This window comes from Lactuca serriola, chromosome 8 (assembly GCF_051521515.1).
Source record: "Lactuca serriola cultivar US96UC23 chromosome 8, Lser_US96UC23_V15, whole genome shotgun sequence".
Classification (NCBI taxonomy): Eukaryota; Viridiplantae; Streptophyta; class Magnoliopsida; order Asterales; family Asteraceae; genus Lactuca; species Lactuca serriola.
In genome coordinates, this window is record NC_136415.1 from 129,558,137 (window position 1) to 129,585,444 (window position 27,308).

The following is a 27,308-nucleotide window of genomic DNA, read 5'->3' on the forward strand; positions in this document are numbered from 1 at the left end:
TGGTCCAATTTCGAAATGGTGACAAAAGTTGTGAAGAATGACAGAATTTCTCTATTAGCCCCAGCAGTTTCGAAATATTGGCAGAAAATACCCAACTTCGAAATTGGGCAAATTTTCTGAGAAATTGAAGAATGTTCATTTCTGGTCCCTGCAGTTTGTGCAAATTGACGCTTTCTACCCAGCTTTGGAAAAGGGGAGAGTTTTGCATATTTGGCTGTTTTGGACGCAACGGGTCCCTGCAAGTTTCAGAAAGTGACAATTTCTACCCGAATTTTGAAAAATCTTGCAACTTTCACCCAAAAAAGTCAAAAATTTTCATAAATTGAAAATTTTTTGTGGCTTTTTCGTGATTGTTTTTCCGTGCAAGATTTTTGGTGATTCATTTTTGGTACACATCAAGGGGGAGTATCGTGAAGACTATTCCTCGGGCGCTTCTCATCCTTAGTGGGTTTTATAATCATTTTTTGATTATAAAAAGGGGGAGAATGATGGGTATTCGAAGCTTCTCGGGTTTGTCGAATATTCATTTGCGGATTTGAAGACCGGTGTTACTTCGAGGGGGAGTTTGGTCTTGATCGCGCTAGCTCGTTGGAGATTAAAGCCGGACATCCAATCCTAACTTTGAGGGGGAGAATGTTAGGGTGCAAAGTCACTCTTGGATGTAGTGTTTTAGGCTTACTCTCTTGTATGTGTAAATGGGTTGAGTCTTTCCTATAAATAGGAAGTGAGTGACTCCCATTATGTAAGGAATCATTTTGGAGTGTTAGACTAAAGAGAGAAATTGTATACAAACCCATTTGTATAATCTTCTAGATCTAATAAGAGCTTACAAAGAATTATTTACTCCTTGTGTTCTTGAATTTGTATGATGAATTACTAGATCTTTTCTATTCCGCACATGCCATCAGAATCAACACCACTTTACATGTGCACACACATCATAAAACATAACATAAGTTATTCAACATAACAAAATATAACAATGACTTAATCAACAATTACATCCTTATATCCACATGCTTTAACATAATCCACTTCTCATAATCATACTCTAAAAGGATGGTATAACTAACTTCTTGTAGTAGAATTGCAACCTACTTCCAATTTCTGCAAAACTTCTCTGATAGGCTCCAATTTCTTCCTTGCCACAACCTGTAACATTCACATACATTAAGCCCTTTAACACATGTCTTAATCTATTAATACATCAATAAAGATTTTAACCAAAAACTCATATTTTTGGTAAAACACCAACTCGACAATCCTTTGTCCAAATACTAGCCAAACTACTCTCATCAAACTATTTATCACTTAATATATCTAGATTATACTACATGAACACTTTCTTCATCATTTTCCATTTATAGGGTTTCAAACCCTATAATTAAAACATAGATTTTAACCATTAGAGCTTCATAAAAAACATGGATTAACCTTCCAAACACTTAATCACACACCAATAACAAACTAATCAATACAAATCTCACATATCAAGCTCAAACCCGAAAAATCACCATTAAAGCTCCATAAACTAGAGAAATGGAGAAGACAACTACCTTAGGAGTTTAAGATGCACGAACCTTGCCTCTAGCAATCTAAATTGCCCCTTGAATCCTCTTAAACATTGAAATCTTCGGAGGTAAGCTCTCAAAGAAATGGGAGTCGTTTATGAACAAATGAACCTTAAACATCGGATTTATTTCTACTTGAAACCGCGTTGTGGCGAAGACCTCATCGCGCAGCGGTGGCTTAAATGATTTTGTGGTCTTCCTTGTGTCATGTTGTGGCAACCAATATCCATAGCAACCTACTTTGACCACTACGTCGCGACACCTAAATACCGCGTCATGGTGCAAAGTACGTTGCCCACGACTTATGACGGAGAATTCACCTAAATCACCGCCTCACCCACCATGTAGCGACAAGGATCTTACCATGTCATGGTATGGCTGAAAACAACCTTTCCATTCCATTTCCTAAACATTTCCAACCCAATATCATTTCTATTAATTCCATTCCTTTCTTCAATCAACATAACACATTAAATAACTTCTAAACATACCATAAACACATATAATACCATCCTACAAATCCAAATATCATCAAAAGGACCAAAATGTCTTTGACATCAAAATAACATTATATATCATAAATATCCCGAAAATATCGGTTCTTACAAATGGACTACATACTCATACATATAATTCAACATATAGTTCCATTCATTAAAAACACATAAGTTTCATCCATGAATATGTTTGGGTACAGTCACATGTAACAAAAAATGTTAAAAAAGGTGCACCATAATGTTTCCATACCCATGCAATTACCTACCACATACTCAATACAAAAAACTAGTCTAAATTAACTAGTATGTTCTTTGAGTTTCCTTTTGTATCTTCCTTGTCAACTTGTTTTATTATTTTCTTCTTCACAAACCTCTTACTCTTACTCATTCTTCATAAGAGATTATCCAACTTATGAGTTGAGACGCTTCATTGTGCACTTCATGACCATGCACTACAACGTTGTCAACTTGGTTTACATGTTCATGTTTATCCTATACATGAATTTGACATAACTTAATGTTACTACCAATATTGTAATGCATTAGAATATAGTGAAACATAAATTTTGTCTCTTTTATTTTTTAGAACTTTTAACCTTAACTTTAATATTTTATTCCGCCTTCTTACTTGTATCCTTGTTATGACAACTCTATTTACATGTGCTGCCAAATATTTTTTTTTCTAACATTTGACATTATATATCTACCATCCCTCTTTGATGCATCCTTTTTTCTCTTTATAGTTTGTCTTCCATGCATCCTCGTATGTTTGGTGGCTAAATGTAAAGTATATGTTTTGTCTGGCAATATGTTGCTCACACTCATACATGCAATTCTATACATGTACGGTTGTAAATGACCCGAACAAACACAAACAAAGGTTTGTTCATGTTTGTTTGCTTAAGTTACCCGAACAAACGAACGAACACGAATGGACAAATGAACAAGTGTTCTTGTTCATGTTCATTCGTTTAATGAATCACATTATTCATGTTCGTGAACATGCTAAACGAACATAAATAGAATAAGATAAACAAACATAATTAAACATATATTCACATAACTAAACATATAATATAGAAATGTAATCAAACACAATTGATATATATATATATATATATATATATATATATATATATATATATATATATATAAACTAATGTAAACATTCACGAATATGTTCAAACCAAACTATTGTTCATGTTTGTTCGTTTAACTAAACGAATGAGAATTTGGATTCATGTTTGTTCATTTACTAAATAAACGAGCTTCATGTCGAACGATTCACTAAACGTTCGTTTCATTTGCAACGCTATATACATGTAAGCATTCTTGTACATGGTTTTATTAAACATATGATTCTACGTCCCTGTTTTAATAGCATACAACTACTAAACGTACACATCTATAACCATTAAGCCATCTTTCTCAATCTCCACCTTATATGCATTTCCACAAAATCTTGTTTCAAACTGAATTAGACCCCTAGCAAAGATATGTCAATACCTTTGTTCAATATTCAATTCGTTCAACGTTTCTCTTTTTCCAGCAGGACACACTTGGTTTATCTAAATCCATCGTTTCGGTTTTTATATCATGTCCATCCCATAGATTCTTATTTCCACTAACATGATAATTATTGACTTCTTTCTAACATCTATTATAAGATCACCAAAAACTCCAAGTTTCTATTTTCTATAACAACACAACTCTTACCAATTTAAAAATATCATTGGTTGTGTTTGGGTCCCTCTCCATAAGTGTATATAAATATTGGGTTGAACAACTCAAGTTTCCTTTATAATTGCTTTAAATGTTGGTTCTTTAGTATACTTACATGCTTTCCAAAAACAAGTAAACATTTTCTTTAAGTCGGAGAAAATGTGTCTTGCACATTACATATGTTATATGCATTAGAAAATAACTCCTTAAACAAGCTCAACTAATCCCTACAATATAAACAAATTAAAGAAAAAAATAGTAAGTACATAAAACGTATATATGTAAGGAATATAATCATGTACCTTGTATTGGTCAAACATTTATGTCAAACCATGTTGACTAGAGTTCAAGATCACCCAATAGGAAATCTAAAAACTAATTTTTGTTTTCCGTGTTTACTACACAAACCACAACCTAAGCAATTAGAAAATTTTAATTGTTCACATCATTACAAACCACACATCAATTTCCCAATGCATTATACATATACATTTTAAGAAGCAGCCATCTACCCGGTTATCATTTGAGACCCTTATATCTACTCTCTCATTACTCCATCAAATACACATAAAACTTACTAAAGTAATTATGAGCCTCTGGCATTGTCAATATATCTATCTTAATTGTAGAATATAGGTTTGAACTTCTAACCGTTTTAATATATTACCATAGTCTAACATAATGTTCTAAGGGATTTTCTAATATATGCTTAAGGACACATATAAGAAGAGTTAACTTGGGTAGTGACCGGTTCAGCAGTAGGCGGTGTAGTGGGGACGGGTTCAGCAGTGGGAGCTGTTGGTTCGTCGACGGGTTCGTTGACAAAACCGGGTGTTGTAGATGGTATGGGGGTTTGCCGACGTTGGCGAACGTAGGTACGAAGCGATATGTTTGCTGATGGCGTATCGATGGGAGCTTGATCAGTAGGGTAGCTAGATACGTAAGGATCTGGTGGTGATGGTTTAGGAATTTGGTGACCAGATGTGTCGGACTGAAAGGGGAAGTGTTGTTCGTTGAAACGAACATGTCGGACAATGTAAATTCGTCCGGTGGTGATATCTAGACACCGATAGCCATGATGTGATGGACTATAGCGAGGAAAACACAGGCTATGGACCGAAAATCCATCTTGTGCTTGTTATAGGGTCTAATATGAGGAAAACATTGTGAACCAAAGACCCGTAAGAATGAATAGTCAGGTTTCCGAGTGAACAGGTATTCAAAGGGAGATTTGTTAGCAAGGTTCCGTGAGGGCATCCGATTAATGAGATAAACAACGGTGTCATAAGCAAAGTGCCAATACTTACGCGGAACCCCGGATTGTAAAAGAAGTGTGAGGCCGGTTTCGACCACATGCCGGTGGCGGCGTTCAACAACGTCGTTCTGTTCACTTGTGTGGGGGCATGAAAGTCGGTGAATAATCCCAAGAGAGGTGAGAAATTGTGATAGATTTCGAAATTCCCCACCCCAGTCGGTTTGGAGAGATTTAATTTTGGTACTAAATTGACGTTCGAGCATGATGGTAAACTGTTTAAAAACGCCTAACACATCCGACTTCTGTTTCAACGGAAAGAACCACATATATTTAGAGTAATCATCAACGCACAATAAAAAATAGTGATGACCATGAATAGAAGGGATAGGGGCGGGGCCCCATACATCACACACAATTAAATCCAAAAAATGATTACTCTTAAAATTTGAGGAAGACAAATGTAATTTAGACGATTTGCCAATATGACAAGAATTACAAAAAGAAACAGATTTTTTATTGCAAACTGGAAGACTAAATCTAGAGAGCATAGTATTTAAAAGCTGGGAGTGCGGATGTCCAAGTCTTTGGTGCCAAATGTCTGGAGAAACACGAACAGCTGTAAAAGCGACTTTCGGAAGACTGCAAAATTGTGGGAGACGCATGGAATAGAGTCCGTTGTTACTTGGACCCATAAGGAGGGTGGTGCGTGTGAGCTTGTCCTTAACAGCAAAAAAAGAGGAGTGAAATTCAAAGAAAACATGATTATCTTGACAAAAACGTTGAACAGAAAGAATATTTTTTTTGATTTCTGGAACATGAAGAATATTTGGGAGAGAGAAGGTTTTAGAGGGCGAGTGAAAACTAGTGGAACCGACATGAAGGATAGGTAAGCCCTTACCATTGCCAACGTGGAGGAAATCATCACCGTAGTAAGGTTCATGGTGATCGAAGGTCGAAGTGTCTTGTGTGACATGGTTGTTTGACCCAGTATCAGGAACCCAAGTGTGCATTTGTTGAGATCTGAAGTCTGCGAAATTGGCAGATGGTTGCTGAGGTGGTCGTTTCATGGTAGCGGGATCACGGTTAGGGCATTGGGAGGGTACATGACCAATGCCACACCTATTGCAGGTTCCGTAAATGGTGTTCTGATTGGTTGCCCAGTTGAACTGTTGGTTTCTGTTTCCCCCTGTTTGCTGATTGTACGAGCCTCATCCACGAGCGCGGCCACGTCCGCGAGAATTCTGGGAACGAGATGAGTAGAATGCCTGAGCAGGTTGGTTAACCGGTTGTAGTTGTAAGCCAAGTTGAGATGCCAGTTGTTGTAGAGCTTGAATTGTATCAGCTTGAGGAGCAGATGTAGTAGAGGGTAGTCGATTGGTGGTAGCAGTAAAAGCTTGAACAGGAGAGATGGCAGGTGCAGATTTCCGAATCATATAGTCATGATCTGATAAAAGGCCCTGTAGCTCGACAAAGGCGATGGGATGTTCTCGGGCGAGAAGGTTAGACTTAAGGCCATTGTATTCATCGTGGAGACCGGAAACAACAAACATAACGAGGTCCTCTTCTTTGACCGGTTCTCCAATGTTTGCGAGGGCTTCGGCGTATTCTTTGGCTCTGGAAAGAAAGGTAGAGATAGATTCTTCGGGTTGCATCTCTATCTTGAGTAGTTGTGACTTGAGGGTGTATTCCCTAGAGATCGATTGAGGAGCATATGCACGTGCGAGGGAGAGCCATATATCTCTGGAGGTATCGCCTTGAACATGTGGGAAGGAGGCTTCGGAGATTGTAGAGATGATCAACATGCGAACGTGTGCATCATTCAAGATCCAGATAGCATAATCTGGATTCTGTTGAGTTTTGGGTTGTGCTTCGGTGGATACACCTGGTAGTGTTTGAGATGGACATGGAAGAGAGCCATCAACGTATTGGAAAAGATTGTTTGTGATAAGAAACGGCTGGATCATTGTTTTCCAGAAACCGTAATTTGTTGGAGATAGGGTGAAAGCAAATTTGTGTGAGTTGTGCGAGTGTTTTTCTGTTGTTGTGAAGGCTTGAGTTGCCATGGTGAGCTAACGAAAAAGACAGGAAAAAAAAAGATGTTGTTGCAGAGGGTAGGGCCGGCTAGCTCTGATACCAAGTTAACTTGGGTAAATTGTGTATTGTGTATTATACGGGTAAAGATACAAAGGAATATAAATAGAATTCATATTTACAGTTAGCCTCCTCTAACTATTCAAGTAATCTAATATGGACTAAACTACTTTGTCTAATAAGAAGTATTATTATAGGAAATATTACCATAATTAAATATGAAATGCATTAATTATATATAATATTCTCTATAACTAATGTATTTCACACTTTTCAATGAAAAATATTCCCTATAATTAATCATTTCATATATAATAATTATGGTAATATTTTCATAAATAATATTTCTTATGTATATCCTTAGGGCATATATTAGAAATCTCATGTTCTAAAAGAGTGCCATCAAATAGAGTCGATGCATGTTTTCTTGGCCCTCCTACATTGTCCAAGATTAACCTCTTGCAAACTTTATTATAACCTCCAATCTTAATCGTCTAATACTCAATTCCCATGCAAAATTTCCTTGGTGTAATGAGTATCAATTTAAGAATATGTTACAGTTGAACCCAACTTGAAATTCCTAGCGCAGTTGTGTTGAAGTTTCAAAGATTTAATTTGGAAAAAACGTTCACCCATCCATGATTTCCATAACTTGAAAGTGCATTCACCATGACAACACTTCTCGAAGAGCCTTCCACTATCATTTTTTTTTCTTTGTAGCATAGTTGATGCCTATCAAAGAGTCACCATGGGTCATGGCTTTTCTTGTCCCTACAATTCAATTCGTGTTTGACTTCAAGATCAACCGACAAATTGTCTGATAGCATATCATCATTTCCTTGACAAAAAAAATACATGATTTGACTCACCGCTTCTTCTTTGTCCTCTTCAAACCACTCCTCTAAAGCATTACCAAAGTGGTCAAGAAACATGGATATTTGACATCCAATATTGTACATAGTATAGTTTCTATGAAAATTTCATATTCCATTACAATTTAGTTATATATATCAAAGACCCAAATAAACATGCTCATTAAGGACACAGTGCACAATGCTCTTGCTGCTCATCACGCATCACAAAATATGGGGAAACAAGTTTATAGCCGAAACTCAGTCACACACACACACACACATGTTTAAGGTTATACAACTTCCATTGGTTATAACCAAATATTTTATATTTTTCAAGACCACAGACACCCATACAAACATAACATAATTTTACACAAAATATAACAAACTAACCAACCATATGTTATCACAAGAGTTCTTGCAACTCACCATGGGTTCAAACTTAACATCAAGTAACAACACTCTTTAAGAGCAGTTTGTATCATAACTTGCAAGTCCCATCAACTCTGGCCCTTCCAAACGAGGATTGTTTTCAAAGCTGCAAAATTAAACCACCATTTTTATCAATTTATTATTTATCCCACAACTAATTCAATAACACTTGTTTACTTACTTGTTCAAAGGGATGTGTTCAAATGGACCAGTGGTAGGAATTGTTCCACATAGGTTATTATTCGATACATCCCTGAAAAATAAATTCACACACACTTGCTTATTTACTATATTAACATTTTGTAACAAGAATTTTGATGAGGAATAAGTACATACACAACTTTCAAGCTTGAAGCACCAACAAGTTCCCTAGGGATTCTTCCAGTTAGATGATTATCATTAAGACGCCTGTGCCATTGACCAATGACAAGTTTATAAATTTATATATACCATCTTGGTCAAACTAGAGAGTAAATACTAAATACTTTAGTCAAACTCACAAGAACACTAGAGATTTCAATTTCCCGAGTGAAGGTGGAATTTTGCCAGAGATATTGTTGTTGTACAAATCCAAGCTTATGAGGCTCTTCAAGTTACCGATTTCTGCAGGAATTGTACCCTGAATGGTATTTTTGTAAAGCTCCCTACAGCAATTATTATAGTTCATTGTAGCTAATTAAAGATCCACTAAATGAAACAAGGTAAAAAGAAATTGAGTAACTCACAGATACTGTAGATGTTCAAGCTTTCCTAGTTCAGGTACAAGATGGCCAGACAAGTTTGAATTTCCAAGATCCCTGTAAAAAACCAATTGTAACATAATGAATCATAGTTTCATAATTAGTTTAATAAGTATTTGATTGTACATATGAAGTCAAGAATAGATTTTACAATAGAAGAAAGTGTTGTTCAAATTTTGAGATCAATCTGACAACTCCCTATTACAAACTTCATATAGATTTGTAAATCTTAGGGAACAAAAGAAAGTGTTATTGGTATCTATAGATGATTTATATTAGGTATTTGACACTTGTACCAAAGATTTTTTTTTTTTTTTTTATCTATGCCATATTTTTTAAAATGGGAGGGTTAAACATATAACCAACAGATGGATTAGAACAGAAAAGGTTTTATAAGCTGCTTTTTATTACTAAGAACTCCCTAGAGGCACTTTTTTTTTCCTTCCATCCCTGCATCATAATTCACTTGATTCTCCATAAAATTATTTGAACACAAGCAGAAAATTACAAGTGATTCTATTTACAGAAAAAAAAAAATGCGCCAAGCTCATCAAATGACCAGAGAAACACATAAACCCTAAAAACACTACTTGGGAACAACGGGTTAAGTCACATGAGACCAAGAACAAGAACTCAGGTCTACTTTGAGAAACTTAACAACAACAGTCTTTACCTGCCTCAATATACCTTTAAACTTTGTCAAGAAACATGACAACTCAAATGATGATCTTTAAAATCTTCAAGCCGAACTTCATTAGTACTATGAACACTTAAAACTGATCCTTCTCAAACTTCTTAAGTTATAGGTTTCAAAATTCGTTTAACTCTCTAAGTTAGACGCAATTAGGAGTTTCCAGTTGACCAAAATAATATAATTTTCCCTATTTTATCATTAGAACAAGAGACCGCCAAAATGGACTATGTTGGACCAAAGAGCAGAAAAACATATAAGGGGATGCCGACTGGATTTGGAATTTGGGTGTAAAGGAGAAGGGCTTACACACGAGTAACGTGGTTGTCTTGATTGCAGGTGATGTGAAACCAGGTGCAGGGACTAACAAGATTAGGATCCCAGCTCTGAAGTACTTTATCGGGATCGTTTAAGCTCCGGCGAAGGGCGTAAAGCGCGTCCCCTTCAGAATTTCCACTAACCGTCGATGTAAACTCTGCCGCTGCTACTAATACGATTACCAAAGCAACTAAGGTGCCCCAAGCCATGATATGATGGTGCTAAGTTCTTCCCCCTTAGTAATTTCGATTGACGAGGGTTTGAACAAGAAACCGATTACTAGTTTTGCAAGGGAGGGTTAGAGAAAGAGGGTTTGGTTTGCGTTGATTTATGATGATGTATCGGAGTCGGTCAATGATGAATCTGAGTGGTTGGGTGGGTGGGTCGATCGATAGGTATTGGACTCGCTTTTGACCAAAGTAGCAGGGAAGAGAATACAAATGAAACAAATAATAGGGTTCCTGGGACTCTTTCAACTTTCAACCGTGTATAGTTGTTTTTTTTTTTTATTCTGATTCTCGTTTTAAGCTTTTTGTTTTTTATTTTTAATAAACTTCGAATCTGATTTCAAATGTAATTTTATAAACTTATATTTGATGATAATAATAATAATAATATTATTATTATTATTAATATCTTGATTTTTTTTAATATAAAAAGCAACTAGGAGTGAGTTTGTAACTTTAGCTTAACAAAAGTCAATAGGAACCGAGAATTTTTAACTTGGTTTATTTGAAACTTAAATTAGATTTTTAAATTAAGAGGATTTTGAAGATAGTCAAATTTTCTTTAGTGAATCGGTTTTGAATATTTAAAAAAAAATGATTACATTTTGAGAAGCAAACAAAAAGGTTGTTAAAACACGCTGATTTAATCTAATCAAATGTCTTTTAATCAATCTAAGGGCATTTGTAAAATTATATAACTATTTCTAACTCTAATCAAATGTCTTTTAATAATTCTGATTGTGTTTGACATGGTAGAAAGTTATACTTTATTTTTATAAATATGATACTTCCATTAAGATTTCTGATTCAGCCACTTTGAAAACAAAAATGATTTTGACCTCAATACACTATACTTTAATTGAATAGAAAAAATCTTGAGTATTGTTCTAAAAGGCAAATCACATTGTTTTTTAAAAAGATAAGTGAAAATATCACCTCCTTTCCATTTATGCAAGTGTTATGCAAAATTAATTGTTAGCTTTAAATATAAAAAAATTAATAAAACTAAACACACATAAAAACTACTTGAAATAGTTTCTTGATTCAAACTTTTTTTTGTTTATAATAAAAACTAAAAACTCCTGATGCCAAACAAAGTTATTTTTTTAAAACATTTCTTAAGAGCTAAAAACTCCATGTCAATTGCCAAACACACACACACATATGATTAGAGTATTCAGATACCACTAAAATTATTTGGAAAGGAAAAACCAATTTCAATCAATCAAATAACAATAAAATTTAAAAAATAAATAAATAAATAAATAAAGCGAAACTATTAACTTTTATATTTAATGGATATGGTCATGAGTAAATTGAATTATCATTTACCAACTCACCTACTCCTCCATAGGATTGATGAATAATTAAAGTTGAAAAGGTTTCCAAAAATTGTCAAATATACCTCACAAGCCCAAATACCAAATGCACAAATGCAATCAATAATCAAAACACATTAATCCTCGACTTGACTTGACTTGACTTGACTTGAGTTTTCCTTTAGATACAAACTTTTTTACCAATTTGACATGATGGACAAAATATGCCGCGATGGAAACAAACAAAATCTCATCACAATTCAATATATATATTTTTTTTTTCAACCAACTCGATTCCCAACACTTTGATAAAGTGACCTAAGCTGCGTGTTCCATTTCTCCACAGCAGTGTATTTCTTCATTCCCTTTGACCTGCCACCATTCCAATTCCAGAGTCAAACACAAGATTGGAATGGAATCAGGAATAGTAACTATTGATATAGATATAAAATTTAACCTGTCACCACGCTCCAACAGCCTGTTAACTTGATCGATGTGACCCTGCACTTTGTTGTCCAATATCAGCGACACTAAAAGCTGTTCCACATCAGCCTCTGGCACATTCAGCTCCTGAAATACACACACACACACATGTATGTATAATAATAGTTATATCAAAATAAAAATAAAAAAATTGAAATGATACCTTGGATATGAAGGGGATCCTGATCCTGGTGTATGGCTTAATTAGCTTGAGTAACACTTGGGTTCTAATGTTTTTCAGAAGATCTTCAATGTAATTTCTGATAAAAGGATCATCCATGATTGTTCTTCTGTTGCTCTGTCACATAGAGAAATCATACAAAACTTCTTTTAATTATTATGTACATATATAACCTATGCTGCATTACATAAATATGTTCAATCTTTTACTTTTTACCTTGAGGATTTTCTCAAATTCTAATATTTCATTACGTTGATATGCTGCAATTAAGTTTGTCATAGCCAAGATTTCTGGATCGTTTTTGTATCTGCAGTGTTATTAAGCTAGCAATCAGAAAGGGTAAAACAGTAATTTAGAAAAAAGAAAAAGAGAATCACGTTTATCACATACGGTTTAGCCTCTTGACCATCAAATGGATTGACCTCAGATTGCATAAGCATGTTTGCTAGCACCAAGTATCTGTAATTGCAAGATTAGAGACAGTTAACATTACAAAATTAGGTTTAATGGAAAATGACAAAATTAGACATACTTCAGACACTGGATTCTTCTCTGATTCCCGGCTTCATCATAGTTTTTAAAAGCTTCAAAAAAGTCAGTAGCTGCTTCTGCCCATTGGCGTTCTGCCATATGCATTTTGCCACCACATTCGTGTATTATTCCCATGATTCTTGGATGTGGGATTGCAGATTTAATAGTAAGGGCTTTTTGGTACAATTGCTGTCACAAACACATACAAAATATTTTGTTACATGTAATCATAAGTTTATAACATAACATTAGCATTTAAAGATTCTCTACCTTGAGTTTTTTGTTGTTCTTAGTCTCTGTGTACATTTGAATCTCAATGGCATACACTTCCAGTAACTGAGTTCCTTTCTTTTGATCATCAGTCCCATCTGCCCTTTGACAAGATTTATGAAGCTCCTTCAAAATCTGAAAAATATAATGGATGTTTTAGTCAACAACAGACTAAAAATATAAATAGTTAACAATAGATTTGTGCCATACCTTATTCATTCTACCATATTCACCCATGTCAAACCAGATCTTGCAAAGCTTAAGATTTGTCTTGAACCATAATCTCTACAAAAAAAAGGACCCAAATTTTGAATAATTTCTTAATTGCAATCCTAAAAAAGTAAGTAATAATTACCTCATTCTTAGCTTCTTCAAGTGCTTTCAAAGTGGTTTGATAGAACTCTTGTAAAAGACCAAAGTTTTGACTAGCAGACCCAGAGACAAAATCCATGATATTGTTTATACATTTTTCACTGTAATTTCGAGTTACTGCAGATTTAATGTAGGTTAACATTTCCCTATATGCATCTGTCATCTCCTTGTACCTCCCTAAACGGTAATAAAGTTTGACAGTCTGTTTTAGTGCTTTGAATCCCCTGTTAAACACAAAAGAAGAATGATTATCGACTTCATAAGTGAGGATTCAATAAAGGTTGCTACAATTTTAGCTTCTTAGATTCTTTGTTAATGTCACAATCTAGCTTACTTAATACTAATACACTTACCATTCTGCTTTCTCAGGTTCCATCTGAACTACTTCAGCAAAACCAGTAAGTGCACCCTCTGGATCAGTCTCCACCAAACCTGTCAAAAACAAAGAATGGGACACCAATCAATAACCCATATAAGATGTTACAAGAGAAAATATAGTTGCAAGCTTAGAGATAAGACAACGGTCGTAGTATTAATGCGATTATCTAATCTAGCTTTCTGCCCTAAAATTAGCATTATAATTATTCGTCAATTACACAATCACGCCCTCTTTCCGGTTCCACTACTGGTAAGGATAAGAGTAGCAATCAATATGGAGATGAGAATCCAAATCGATGTGTACAGTAAGTATTGAGGGGGATTCAGTACCTTTAGAATTGTAATATTGATTTTCAATGTCCACGTCTTGCTCTTCAGGTTCCTCCTCAGAGTACTCAAATCCATAATCCTCCATATCTGCATCTAAATGAGAGAGAAAGAAAGAAAAAAATTGTAAATACATGCTTACACTAGAAACACTTTGTACAACCGCGGCATCTGTGCGTTTCTGCATATGGGACATTTAACTAACTAAAATTGAAGCCGAAACTAAGAAATCATGAAGCTTAACCTCACCTGAACCCATGATTGCTTGACGATGATGAGAAGATGATGAATACAGTAGCGATCAGTGGTCTCTAGGGTTTGGTTTACAAATGCAACACCTGTGAAAATAGCGAGTTTAGTTGCGGGACTGGACCCTTTCGTCATTTTGTATGCGGGTCTTTTTATTATTATACAATTTTTCTAAATTTTATTTTATAAAATAGCTAAAATATCAAAATAAATAAATAAATAAGATAAGGTCATACTTTCATAACTTTTATTATGGATAAGTATTTAGAGTGGATTAGCTCTTAGACCTGACGGGTATGTTAGTGAATTTTGAATTTTGGACCGAACATGTTGAGTCTTATAAGTCCAGGTTTAGGATCAATTCTTAATTCTTGGACATATAGGTGAACATTTGGAGCGAACTGATTTTGAAGAAATTAGTGGATCTTGGACTGGACCTGTTAAGGCTTACTAGGTCTAGATCTGGTTTCCGATCTAGTTCGGAGGTCCAAATGTTCATCCCTAACTTTTATATACGAAATTCTCTTAAGCTAGTTCTTTGTCATTGTGTTCTTTGTAACTAAGTTTTACATTAATATTTTAAATCCAAATTTGGATGTCGGAAAGTTATATTTTTGAGCTCCCAAGTAGGTTATTCGATGAAAAAAATTAAAAAAACATAACTTTAATATTTAACTTTTGCATACAAACTTCATTTTAGTTAAAAAATTTCTCATTGTGTTCTATTTAATAAGATCTGTCCATGGACCCGTTACACTCCTAATTTGGATATCGAAAAATCATAATTTATAGCTCCAAATTAAAATATTCAGAAAAAAAAAAAAAAAAAAAAAAAAAAAAACTTTATAGCTTTTGCAAACAAACTTTATAACAATGATCATATCATCTAGGTTCTTCTAATTAGAAGAATGACCTGCAAAAAATCTCAAAAAAAATCCAAAAAAACTATATACACCTAGATTTTTGTAGGTGTTGATCTGCAAAAATAAATAAATAAATAAAAGAAATTGCAGCCCATCTAGATTTTTACATGTGATGATCTTTGAAACTTTTTAGCTAATAAAAGCGCTCCATTCAACTTGTGCTTGTAATTACTAGAAAATTGAGATAAATGTATTGGCCTTTTATTTGTTTAAAAAATTTGTAAAAGTATATGATTATCTATAACACTCTTTAGGATTAATCGATGTGTTCCATGCTTAAAGAAGAATAAACATGTTTCGTAACCCCCAAGTCCCAACTAACGAGCTTCATCATTGCACCGGTAAATCAAAATTGATGGTTATTTTGAATGAGATCATGAATAAAATAAACCCTAATATAAATCACTTTTTAGTTTTAAGTTATTATTTGTTACCCACTTATTGAAATCCGTTTATTTTAACTTCAACTAATCTAAACACTATAATCACATCTTAACAATAAAACCAATAATCACCTTAAACACACATCCATGATCCAACACCCCTTTGGTCATCAACTTCATTATAATTATCACAAACTTGTAGCCTTACACGATGGTGACAGCATTGCAGCTTTTGAAATATCATCAAATCCACGTTTTTCAAGTATTAATAGTTGCTCGTTTACAACAAGGAACGGAAAATGAAATAGCATTCAACAAACGACATAATGTAACGCCTTCTTATTTCATGATATTGCTTAAATTCTTGTAGTGTTTTTAACTTATATAATAAACACATTTTAAGCTTAATTTATTAATATTCAGCTACTCCTCAAAACTCAAATCTCACCATCCCAGAGTACCTCAACTGTTTTATACTCGCCATAAATATCATTCACCAAAAAATCACCTCTCACAAGTCTTGCCTGCATCAAAACCAACTTCATATGTAAATAATTGAATTTTATATAAGGATTGATTCAATCAATCAAATAAAGCAAAAAGGAGAAATCTTGCCTGTTCAATTTTGGACAACTCTGTGAACAAATCATCAGGAATCAACCAATCAGAAACTGCAAAATTCTCTTTGATACGCGCTTCATTAGTACTTTTGGGAAGAACACTATGACCCATCTGTAAACCCCAACGTATGGCAACTTGTGCAGGAGTCTTCCCTAATTTATCTGCAACTGATGTCAAAATTGGATGCTCAAGCACATTGCTCTTTAGCCATTTTGTCCCAGGTGAACCAAGTGGTGAGTACCCCTGAATATTATTTATTATTCAAAATCAAAATTAAAATAAGACACTTGTCGACTTAATACAGAAAGAACGACTTAACAGAGAAAGCCATGTTTATGATGACTTACTGAGAGATGAACGCCATTAGATTTACAAAACTCCCTCAATTTGGTTTGATGCCATGAAGGATGGCATTCAACCTGATTCACAACAGGGGGAATGCGGGCCACCTTCAACAAATCTCCCAATTTTTTTGAAGAAAAATTGCTAACACCTAAACCTCGTGTCTTCCCTATATCAAACAGTGCTTCCATTGCTTTCCATGTGGCAGGTATGTCTGTTTTTAGCAGATTTTCAGGTTTGAAGCCAGCTGTCCCTTTCTTTGTCCTTACTGGCCAATGAATCTTGAATAGAATCATAGATAGATGGGTTCATTTGGTTAATGATTGAGTGATGATGAAATGATATAAAAATGTGTATTATCAAAAGACTTACAAGGTACAAATCAAGATGCTCAATCTGTAAGTCATTCAGAGTTTTCTCTAATGCAATAGGTACATCTTCAGGGGCATGATTGTTACACCTGTAAAGTTTAGGGTTTTGAATATTTAATGAAGATGAAATTTACGTACACAAAAAAAAAGGATTAGAACAAACCAAAGTTTAGAGGTGATCCATAAATCTTCTCGTGCCACCACACCATCTTCAAAGAGTTTCTTTAAAGCTAAACCAATCTTGAAAGCCAAAAAAGATATAAAAGAATTGTTGATGATAGCAAATATAATATTTTTTTATGAATGGAAAAAGGAAAAAACGCAAAAAAGGCAAAATCTTGACTGATTTGTTGATGGAATTTTAGTGAAATCTGCATACCTCCTTTTCATTGCCATAAATTTGGGCACAATCAATGTGGCGATACCCAGCCTGCAGGAGAGAAACATAGTGAGAAGATGATATGCATCATATCATATCATATCTACTTTTTACTTTTTTCCCTATGTTTTACTTTTACATATTAATCTATCACTCAAAGCAACAAAAACAAATGCTTCCCCAGTTGAAGGGTTTTAAGAGTTTATTGATTGAATTTGAAACACTACATGATTACAAAGATGCACTAAATAATTACAAAGATTTTGGATGATATTTGTAACAAAAGTCAAAAACCATATCAATTCGGGACCACGATAATTCTTTTGACCTCAAAAGTCCAACTTTAACACTCAAAACACCTTTAAGTCTGCATTCATATTTCATAACAAAATAAAGTAATAATAAGAACCACAAAGTGAAGAGGAATCTTATTCTGATGATAGCTCAAGGAAGAAAAGCTACCTAATAGAATTAAGACCATATTTACCAGTCAATGAGCAATAACTACTTATCAAATCATAGGATACATTGTTTGGGTAAAATTAGCATCGAGCATGGAAACCATAGATGAGAAGAGTATTATAGTCAAAAACTTACTTCGCCGTTTTGGTATTAGTTTGACTAAAATCCAAATCTTATTCACGCAGAGAACAAAGGGAGTAGAGAAAGAGGGGAGAACCTTGACGGCAGCAGTGACGGCTTGGCCAACAAGACCAGGTTCCGATTGCCATGTCCCAAGACCTAATGATGGAATCTGAGTTTTGTTTATCAGATCAAAGGATCGAATTTCAGTCGCCATTTTCAATCAACTACTTCGCTGAAAAGATGTAGAGAATAACGGGGAGGACGACACAGATATGGAAATGATGATGATTTTACGCTTGAGGTATATATGCTAAAGATCCACTGGAGTCTGGAACCAGGACCACCACCGTCCACCAACATCGTAGGGGACCCACCCCGTCACAACATTGCAAATGGTTACATTCACAACATTAATGCACATATAATGTTATACATAATTATATATTTTCTAAAATAAACAGTTCAATATTAATCACCGGGGAAATGATTTTCAAGGGTAATTAACTGCTAAGTTTATTTTTATTTGGTTTTTTTTATACCCAATATCCAATCGAACTTGTTGTTTGTGTTCATCATAACCATCTTGACTCGTTTTTAACCGGCTATCACCCTGTGATAGTCGGTCAAAGGTTTATGGTGAGCACAAACAACAAGTTTGATGGTATATTAGGTGCAAAAAAAAAGGGACCAAATGAGAACAAACTCAACAATTGATTACCCTATATAGTCATTTTTCATTTACTCACGTCATCTCCTGCTCATATTAATTATTTTATAAGATTCATTCTTGCTTCTCTTCAAAACATAACTTACGAAAAAACATTATTCATACATGTATAACTTTGTAATGCACTTGAATATTTATTAGGAGAATCTTGATTAAGCAGGTGCATTTCATGACTACATTTACATTTCCACTCAAATGATTTATCATATCATGGATTATGGATAAGTCCACAAACGAGTGAAATCACAAGTGTTGTGATTTTTGAGTTTGATTGGTTTTAAGATTGAATTCGTGAGATAAAATACAACATCAATATGTACAAGATCATGCAGCTTTTGCAGATACATCACCATAATATACCTTGAAATAAACGTTTATGCTGATAAAGATACCTCTTACAATTATATCCTTTTGCAGACATGGTCATATCCTTTTGCAAAGAGTTGTTGACACTTAACCACAGTAAGTATAGCATATACTATATTTTGACGAAGCTACCCCTCCGAAACGTTCTTCATGTACGTTATAGCCTAAGAAGGTTGCAGTTTTTGATATTTTTGCAACTTTAATTTCATTTAACTTTTTGAGGACAATGACTTAGGAGGGTAACCAATTGTTGAGTTTGTTCTCATTTGGTCTCTTTCCTTTTTATACCCAATATATCATAGAACTTGTTGTTTGTGTTCGTCATAACCCTTTGATTAGGTGATAGTCGGTCAAAAAAGGTTATGACGAACACAAACAACAAGTTTGATGATATATTTGATACAAAAAAAGGACCAAATGAGAACAAACTCAATAGTAAGTTACCATTCAGCTCCATTTTCCCTTAATTATTCAAATCACGCTTATTAAAATTTAAAAAAAAATAATGCATTATTTGTAGGGGTGGCAATCGTTGACACGACACGACAAAAATACAAGACACAAAACGAAATTAGGACGAAACTGAAATTTGAATTCGTGTTCGTGTTAAATGTAAAAAAAACACGATGTCGTGTCATGTTCGTTTTCAAAATTCGACACGATATTGAAACGATTTAGCATTTATTTGTCGTGTTTGACGTGTTATATGTGATTAAATATTAATTAAATACACTAATTATTATATTATGTTATTTTTGTCGTATCGTGTCGTGTTTGTCATTTTTTAATTGGTTCGTTTTCGTGTTAGTTAGAAAAAAAAAAAAACATGACATCGTGTCGTGTCGTGCTGTGTCAGACAAAAACACGACATGAGGGTCCGATTTGTCACCCCTAATTATTTGCATACAATTTATCTTAATAGTCAAGAATGTGCTTTTATGTTTTATGATTTCTTTATCTTCGGAATCATCTTTTTGATAAATTTATTCATTGTGATTTTTTTTGTAGGAATTATATTAACATGTATATTGTAATTATTGTATATTGTAATTATGTTTTATATATTAACTACTTTGGTCCAAGTCTTCTAACTAGAATTTGTAAAAGAATCGAACGAACACGTAAGGGGCTTGTTCATGTTCGTTCGTTTAAGTTAACCGAACAAATGAACGAACACAAACAAGTTTTTTTGTTCATGGTTGTTCGTTTAATAAATTACATTGTTCATGTTTGCTCACTTATGTTCATGAACATGTTAAACGAACATAAACGAACGGACGTAAATGAACAAAGATAAACAAACATAATTGAACATATAATGTAGTAATGTGATCAAACACAATTAAACATATATGAACATAAAATGAACTTATGTGAACGAACATAAATGAACATTCACAAACATAATCGAACAAACGAGACAATTGTTAATGTTCGTTATTTAACTAAACGAACGAGAATTTTTTTTCATGTTTGTTCATTTATTAATTAAACAATCATAAACTAATTACCCGCCAAACAGTTCATCGAACGTCCAATTCGTCTACATTCCTACTTGTAACCTAATATTTGTACATTGTCTTTGTATCTATAGATTTACTATACTATGTAATTTCTTTTATCATATACATTTAAAAATGTATATATAATTTTAAATTTTAAACTAATTAATAATAACCACTAAAAAATTTACCTTTCATTATATATATATATATATATATATATATATATATATATATATATATATATATATATATATATATATATTCAACTAATTAACCGTTATAATCCATATTTTTTTCAATTATTCATTGAAATGACCATGTAATGTTATAAAAAAAAATACCATCAAATGACTAGGATGTCAAAAAGTCCCGTAGGACCCCGAACCCGTGGGGCCCCGATCCCATAAGGGAGATATTTGTAAAAAATAAATAATAAAAATCGGGGGAGGGGGGTGTGGGCAAGTTTGACCCATATATATATATATATATATATATATATATATATATATATATATATATATATATATATATATATATATATATACTAACTTATAAAAGAAATCTTACTATTTCTATAAATAGATTCAATATAATAATAATATTTTTTTTAAGACGTTTACATCTTTAAGACTAAAGTACAACTAATTTTAAATAAAATAATATTAAAATTTGAATGAGATTGTTTACTCGGTCTCACATTGTTAATCAAAGCCTCATATCTCGGTCGTCCCCATCTCCAGATTTTGAGCTCTACCTCTCAACGCCTTTCTTCGGTATTTTCAACTTCCTCCTTTCTCCGGTATATTCAACTTCCTCCCACCATGACATTCACCATTGTTCGACACGGGCTCCGTTTCTATGAAATCGCCTCTATTTCTACCTCTGCATATTCTCATTACCAAACACTGATCGAAATATCTGATACACCTTCACGCTATCAATACTTGGTTTACACACTCCCTCAATAATTCAATCTCTCCCTTCCTTCTCTCTACAAACCCTAAGCCGCCGCCACGACCACCAACATCGATCACCACATCCACCACCACCATCACCGCTGACCGCAGTCGCCCACCTCACTACCATTGTCAATATGCTTCATGGTAGGTTCTTCTTCGATCTCCGGTATGCACTTTACCACCATCAAACATGCTTTTCTTGTAAATGGGTTAGATGTTGAGATTTTTTTGATATGGAACCTTTAAAACTGTCTGTGAATGTATATATCTTTTCGCACATGTATGTATTAAATTTTTTACTCCTCTGTTTCTCTCTTTTTTTTTTGATTTCGATATGGAACCTCCACCTTTCACTGATCTTTCACGCAGCTATACGAATCTCATCTCGAAACCTTCTTATAAAGCTTGGTTCAACTTGGATGCAGAATCAACAGACAAAGTGATGCTCCGTTAGTTCAAGAAAGAGGTGAAAGAGCGGATTAATGTAAATAACTGCTTCAATTCTATTCTTACACAGAGATTCTCTAGCTATTTCTTTGCTTTTCTTCATTAATTGCTGAAAAAACCCCGAATTTGGGGTGGATAGGATGGGCGGCGAAAGCGATGATGATGTTGTAACCGAAGTTATTGAATCAAGCAAGGCTAAAGACGACGATGCCGTTACCGTTAAGCTTAGAATTGCTTATTTATTGCCAGATTAATTAAAAAAAATGGGGTTACTGTTGTTTTCTTTACAGGTTTACAAAACATGCACATCAAATGTTTGATGATATGCCTCAAAGAAAGTATGACCCAAGTTTAGTACACTCATTTCTCAATATGTATCAGTTTGGCTTTCCAAACTTTCTTTGGTTGTTTTTTTATATTTCCAATTTGTTTTAGTAATGACAAGATTATACCATGTGGCTATTGGATTTATAGTTAATTAATATACTCATCACTTTTTGCAAAGTACAGCGAAGTCCATGCATATCGACTGTCTTTATCTGAGGACACAAAGGCACTAAATCAACTGGTATGTTGCTCTTACAACATTTCATTTTGAATCTTGAAAAGAATGTTCCCAATATATTTGTCATTTGGCTGTAATCTAAGTTCATCTAACTCGATCTAGAACTTTTTGTACATTGGATTATGAATATCTCTATATACTAATTTCTTATATATTTGTAGAATACTCTTATCCAAGAAGGCAGGGAAATGGTATCAGTCCTTTGTGCATACGGGAGTTGTGTCAAAGCACTTCCTGAGGTTTGATGAAGAAAATTCTTGAAAAGTTTTTTTTTAATAATAACTCTATATAATGTAAAAATTTATTGCCGACTTCCAGATTCTATGAAGCAAAGCCAGACTGATTTGTATCTAGAAACATGTCAGGTAATGGACTTGGAAATGAGTCGCTTCGTGAGATACAAAGATGGCAAGCATCAGCTGCAACTAAAGTATGTGCCTTGACTCTATCATTTTCCAATATTGCCCCTTTTATTCCACTGTAACTCATTTTTAATCATTTTCCAATATTGCCCCTATTATTCCACTGTAACTCATCTTTAGTCCATGTTGATATTACTTAATGTTTTGGTTCAACTTGATCATCTAAAAAATGCAAAAGTCAGCATACTTTATGATTTCTCTTGGTATAAAAGGTAAGCTTAGTATTTTTCATTTATCATGCTACTCCAATAATTATGATTAAAGTTGAGTGAAATCGTTTTGCTATCTGGCGGCAATATGAGGAAACCAGGTGGTCTTTTTGGGAATAGTAGCTCTGAGATTCCTGCAAATGATTTGAAACAATTGGAAACCTTTTTCTACAAGCTTAGTTTCTTCCTGCACATACTAGACTATTCAGGTTAGCTATTTTTTGTATTCTAATGAATAATTTATTTTTTGGTTTGATTATTGATCATATCATTGCTAAAATAACCTTTTTCTTTTTAGCATTTTAGTTATGATTGCAACGTTGACAGATCTTGGTTTCTTATGGTTTAGAGAATTTTATTTGAAATCTTCTCGTGTAATTCAAGTAAGCCTTAAAATTCAATAACAAATATATATCAGCACGATTGTTTACTGATCTGATCTGCAACATTGAAGTCTTAAATCCAGGTGGCGATTATTGTTGGTGGACGAAATTTCTTTTGTGGTGACACATGGGTAACATCAAATTGTCTTGATATAACTTCTTCTTATTAAATTGGCTAATGCAAGTGTACTTTAAATAATTGTGAAGTATATTCCAAAGGGTTAATTTGGTAATTATCTTTTCATATATGAACAGTATGATGAAAACTGTGATGAATTCCATTATACTCCGATCAACATTAGGAAAATTAGGTGTTGAGGCACGTCTACAATCATCATGTTGTATGCCAGAAGTTTCTGAACCTTACAACAAACAAAGATCAATTCGACATTTAGAAAATGATATTGTTGTGATGGTGGTAAACTTGAGTTAGTGAAAACAGAATCTGAAAGTTTTATATTTTTGCTTATATCAACTGATCTTATAAATATGTTGCATAAACTAAGGTGACATTTTGTTGCATATTTTAATCATAACATTTGATGTTTTTCTATCCTGTTCACTAGAACATCTTTCTAATGGGTATCTTTTTTATTCATGTTAGGTTAATTTCTCTTCGTGCCTCACAAAGCGTAAATGAATGACACATTTTTACCCTTGTATTGTATGTTCACACCTATATGCAAAATAATATTTGACTTCTAAGAAAAATGTCGTTAAGGGACAAATCTAGAGAAAAATATGACATGCTTTAAAAAATGAAATGTCAAAAGAAAATTATTTAAAAAAAAGGAACTAATTAACGCTCAGAAAGTATTTGCCAAAATGAAACTAATATTCGCCTGTTCATAAAAAACCCTAAGAACTTTTTAATGGCATTGCAATTCGGGATAATCAGCAACATACCAAAACAATGTGTCAGACTTTTGTTGAATGCAATCGAGTTCTGATACATTTCATGTTCTTAAGACGATGAAATGTTTCTGTATAGAAACTAAGCGGTGAAACAAATATAATAGCCAAAAGAAACTAATTAGCGAAAGGAAAGTAATTGCCAAAAGAAACTAATCGCTACCGCAAAACCGATTAATAACATTATGTATATGTTTTGTGTTCCTTGAAATATAACATGTCTTCCGAATAAACTAATCGTTGAAAAAAACTAATTGTCGAATGATGTTATTCGTCATCGCAGCTTTGCGCGGGTAGACGGCTAGTATATATATGTGTGTGAGTATATATATATATATATATATATATATATATATATATATATATATATATATATATATATATATATATATGATTCTTGCGCTTGCTTGTGCCCCATTAGGTGAATGCTTCTCCTGGTTCAACCTGTAGCCTCAGTATGTAGTTTGGGATTTACCACCTCCCATGAGTATTACACCAAGAATTGACAAGCCTTTAGTTGTACGCTTTCTATTTCTTACGTGACTTCGAGATCGCTTCACACCTCGCGGTACTTACACCGATCCGACGTGAACTTGCACGACTGAGTTGCGCTGCATTTGCCTAACTGGGTGAAGGATGTAAAGGAAGAGAACTGGAAGAAGTAGACATGGTATGAATGGGATTGAGAATACCCAGTCTAGGGCTGAAGGGAGGGGGGCTAAATGCAGAGACAAGGCCCAATCCCTTCTCCTCAAAGAGCATTAGTTTCCTTTCAAATTCTAAAAAATAAGAAGAACTCAAAGATTCGACCTCTGGAAAGCGCCTACACCTAATGGCTTGAGTTGTTGTTCCCATTTGCTCGCTGACCAATCATGCAAAAGGTACGCCGTTAGAGTGATCATGGGGGATAGCACAAGGGCTTAAGGCATTGATTTGCAAATTCGACATACAAGAAGATTGCATCATGCAGGGTTTGAATCCCATTTCTTCCAGTCTTTTCTTACTGAACACTTTCCTACTCAAGATAGGTACTAGAAACGGATCATACGAAGGCTATGTTTTAGGTGCCTGTTGACACAATCCCATTTCTTTCTCCATATTTTCCCATGTATTTCTTGGAAAAACCAAGGCAATTGAATTGAATTAGCAAGTCTCCAGACTGATTTATTGGAGTAGGAGAAGTGACATCACTGAATCAAGATGCCATTAACTTTATTCCTTACGCTTTTGGTAAGACGGGTGTGTAGACACACAGGAGAGGTTTTCTAGTCGTTTTGTTCACCGGATAAGGCCTCCCATTCGGTTGAGAAGAAAGGGATAGGAAGAGACATATGGGTTATCTATGAAACATTTTCATTGCCCCTTTCTTTTGGAATAGTTGAAAGTCCTTTTCTTGGGGGATTTTCTTTTTTCTTATCAACATTGAATAAAGATAGCTTCACCTGGAATGAAGAAGCAACAAGGGCTTTCAGTCGTGTTCAGATGCACACCAACTCTTTGTCACAAGTTATAAGTGAAGTTGTGCTTGTTCTTGTGCACCTTTGCTTGGATATGATTTGTCATGTGACATATGCTACATTTTGTTTGTCCATGAAGTGAATTCCTGTGGTTCCTACCCGCACCACTGCCGTATCCATTCTTTTCATTCCAAAGAACGAAAGTGTGAAGGGGACCACCTCACATGGAATACGGGGTTAGTGGAATCCATCCGGACAACTTACCCTTAAACTTTTTCCAACCCTAGAGAAGAGACACATCGAATGTGTTCCCACCCAGTTCACTATTTTAGAGTTATATCCCTTTCTGGGTTTAGTTTTCCTATCATCCGGAAGGGGGCTAATTCCTTGGTCTTACGAGCTGCTTACGCTAACTCAAGCAGGTACCGAGAGGGACATCTTAGGCAGTAGAATGACACACTATTTTTTGTTTATAAATAGATATAGAATTGAATATATTATTACGTCCAAGTGCATGTCGGATTATAGAATCTGGAGTAATGATCGAAATTTAATGTCTTTAGTTAATAAAACGACGAAAGATGTCCTTGCCATTGAAAAGAGTGTCATACAAAAGAAAAACAAACTAAGATAGTTAGCATAAATAGGACTCCAGTAAGCATCGAAGTATATCTCTGCTAAACAAAGCCAGTGAAATGCATCAAAACACCCTGCTATTACCACCCACTCTACGTATTCATTGTAGTTTCTCTCAAATAACCGCTCTAACTCAGGTGGAGCGCTTTGTGTGTCCGACCTAGTTGGAGAAAGAGTATTAGAGGTACCACCTGAAGATAAAGAAAAACCCTCATCTACTTAAGCAGAGATCTTTCTTCAAATTATTGGCTTGCAAGTTGGTGAGCGATCAATCAATCTCTACGACCGGATCCAACCTGAGAGATGAGCTAGCTTTCTTTCGGGTGTGAGTAGAGCATAATGAGTGTGTGTAACGTCCCAAAATTTAAGACCAAAAATTTCGTTTTAAAAACATTACTTTAGAAAACATTAATAGTTGAAAACATTGTTTGATCAAACCATAGCAAAACGTAAACCATGTCTAAAAGCCAAATCATACAACCATCAAAATATCAGAGTGTAAATCCCAGAGAATCTCGTAAGTGCGGAAACCAGTGTGTGTGCATGATGTGCCGCTACCGCGCCAACTCCTTCCCCTTTGACGAAGAGGTACCTGAAACCAAAACTGT

General features: G+C 34.3%; 3 protein-coding genes across 4 annotated transcripts; all 3 read right to left on the reverse strand.

The window, feature by feature from the left end:
* Positions 1-8,212: 8,212 nt before the first annotated feature.
* Positions 8,213-10,602, reverse strand: LOC145068752 (leucine-rich repeat protein 1-like). Its single transcript, XM_079015752.1, has 6 exons — positions 10,163-10,602; positions 9,148-9,219; positions 8,923-9,066; positions 8,759-8,830; positions 8,604-8,675; positions 8,213-8,528 (listed from the first exon to the last, which is right to left on the reverse strand). Exons 1-6 carry the CDS (start codon positions 10,378-10,380, stop codon positions 8,456-8,458), a joined length of 651 nt encoding a protein of 216 aa, XP_078871878.1. The 5' UTR covers positions 10,381-10,602; the 3' UTR covers positions 8,213-8,455.
* A 1,104-nt stretch (positions 10,603-11,706) lies between these two features.
* FUS12 (proteasome family protein) lies at positions 11,707-14,627 on the reverse strand. 2 transcript variants are annotated; one of them, XM_079015751.1, is made up of 12 exons: positions 14,509-14,627; positions 14,263-14,349; positions 13,908-13,986; positions 13,538-13,778; positions 13,393-13,467; positions 13,183-13,317; positions 12,914-13,101; positions 12,772-12,840; positions 12,598-12,688; positions 12,364-12,498; positions 12,175-12,287; positions 11,707-12,089 (listed from the first exon to the last, which is right to left on the reverse strand). In XM_079015751.1, exons 1-12 carry the CDS (start codon positions 14,516-14,518, stop codon positions 11,999-12,001), a joined length of 1,314 nt encoding a protein of 437 aa, XP_078871877.1. In that variant the 5' UTR covers positions 14,519-14,627; the 3' UTR covers positions 11,707-11,998. The 2 variants fall into 2 exon arrangements, with proteins under 2 accessions (XP_078871877.1, XP_078871876.1); XM_079015750.1 differs by having other exon boundaries at positions 14,263-14,355.
* Positions 14,628-16,052: 1,425 nt separating this feature from the next.
* LOC145068760 (NADPH-dependent aldo-keto reductase, chloroplastic-like) lies at positions 16,053-18,405 on the reverse strand. The gene is made up of 7 exons (XM_079015758.1): positions 18,207-18,405; positions 17,528-17,578; positions 17,312-17,388; positions 17,150-17,237; positions 16,783-17,058; positions 16,430-16,678; positions 16,053-16,338 (listed from the first exon to the last, which is right to left on the reverse strand). Exons 1-7 carry the CDS (start codon positions 18,324-18,326, stop codon positions 16,252-16,254), a joined length of 948 nt encoding a protein of 315 aa, XP_078871884.1. The 5' UTR covers positions 18,327-18,405; the 3' UTR covers positions 16,053-16,251.
* Positions 18,406-27,308: the final 8,903 nt, after the last annotated feature.

What these genes read in the sequence shown, in the direction of transcription:
- FUS12 (XM_079015750.1), bottom strand. An exon ending in GAACCTGAGAAAGCAGAATG is followed by an intron (nt 13,779 to 13,907) that starts GTAAGTGTATTA and finishes TGTGTTTAACAG; the next exon opens with GGGATTCAAAGCACTAAAAC. An exon ending in AGAACAACAAAAAACTCAAG is followed by an intron (nt 13,102 to 13,182) that starts GTAGAGAATCTT and finishes TGTTTGTGACAG; the next exon opens with CAATTGTACCAAAAAGCCCT.
- LOC145068760 (XM_079015758.1), bottom strand. Translation starts at nt 18,326, where the DNA reads ATGGCGACTGAAATTCGATCCTTTGATCTGATAAACAAAACTCAGATT. An exon ending in TTTATGGCAATGAAAAGGAG is followed by an intron (nt 17,389 to 17,527) that starts GTATGCAGATTT and finishes TTGGCTTTCAAG; the next exon opens with ATTGGTTTAGCTTTAAAGAA. An exon ending in TGGATCACCTCTAAACTTTG is followed by an intron (nt 17,238 to 17,311) that starts GTTTGTTCTAAT and finishes TAAACTTTACAG; the next exon opens with GTGTAACAATCATGCCCCTG.
- LOC145068752 (XM_079015752.1), bottom strand. Translation starts at nt 10,380, where the DNA reads ATGGCTTGGGGCACCTTAGTTGCTTTGGTAATCGTATTAGTAGCAGCG. An exon ending in GACAACCACGTTACTCGTGT is followed by an intron (nt 9,220 to 10,162) that starts GTAAGCCCTTCT and finishes GGTTTTTTACAG; the next exon opens with GGATCTTGGAAATTCAAACT. An exon ending in GAACACATCCCTTTGAACAA is followed by an intron (nt 8,529 to 8,603) that starts GTAAGTAAACAA and finishes TTAATTTTGCAG; the next exon opens with CTTTGAAAACAATCCTCGTT.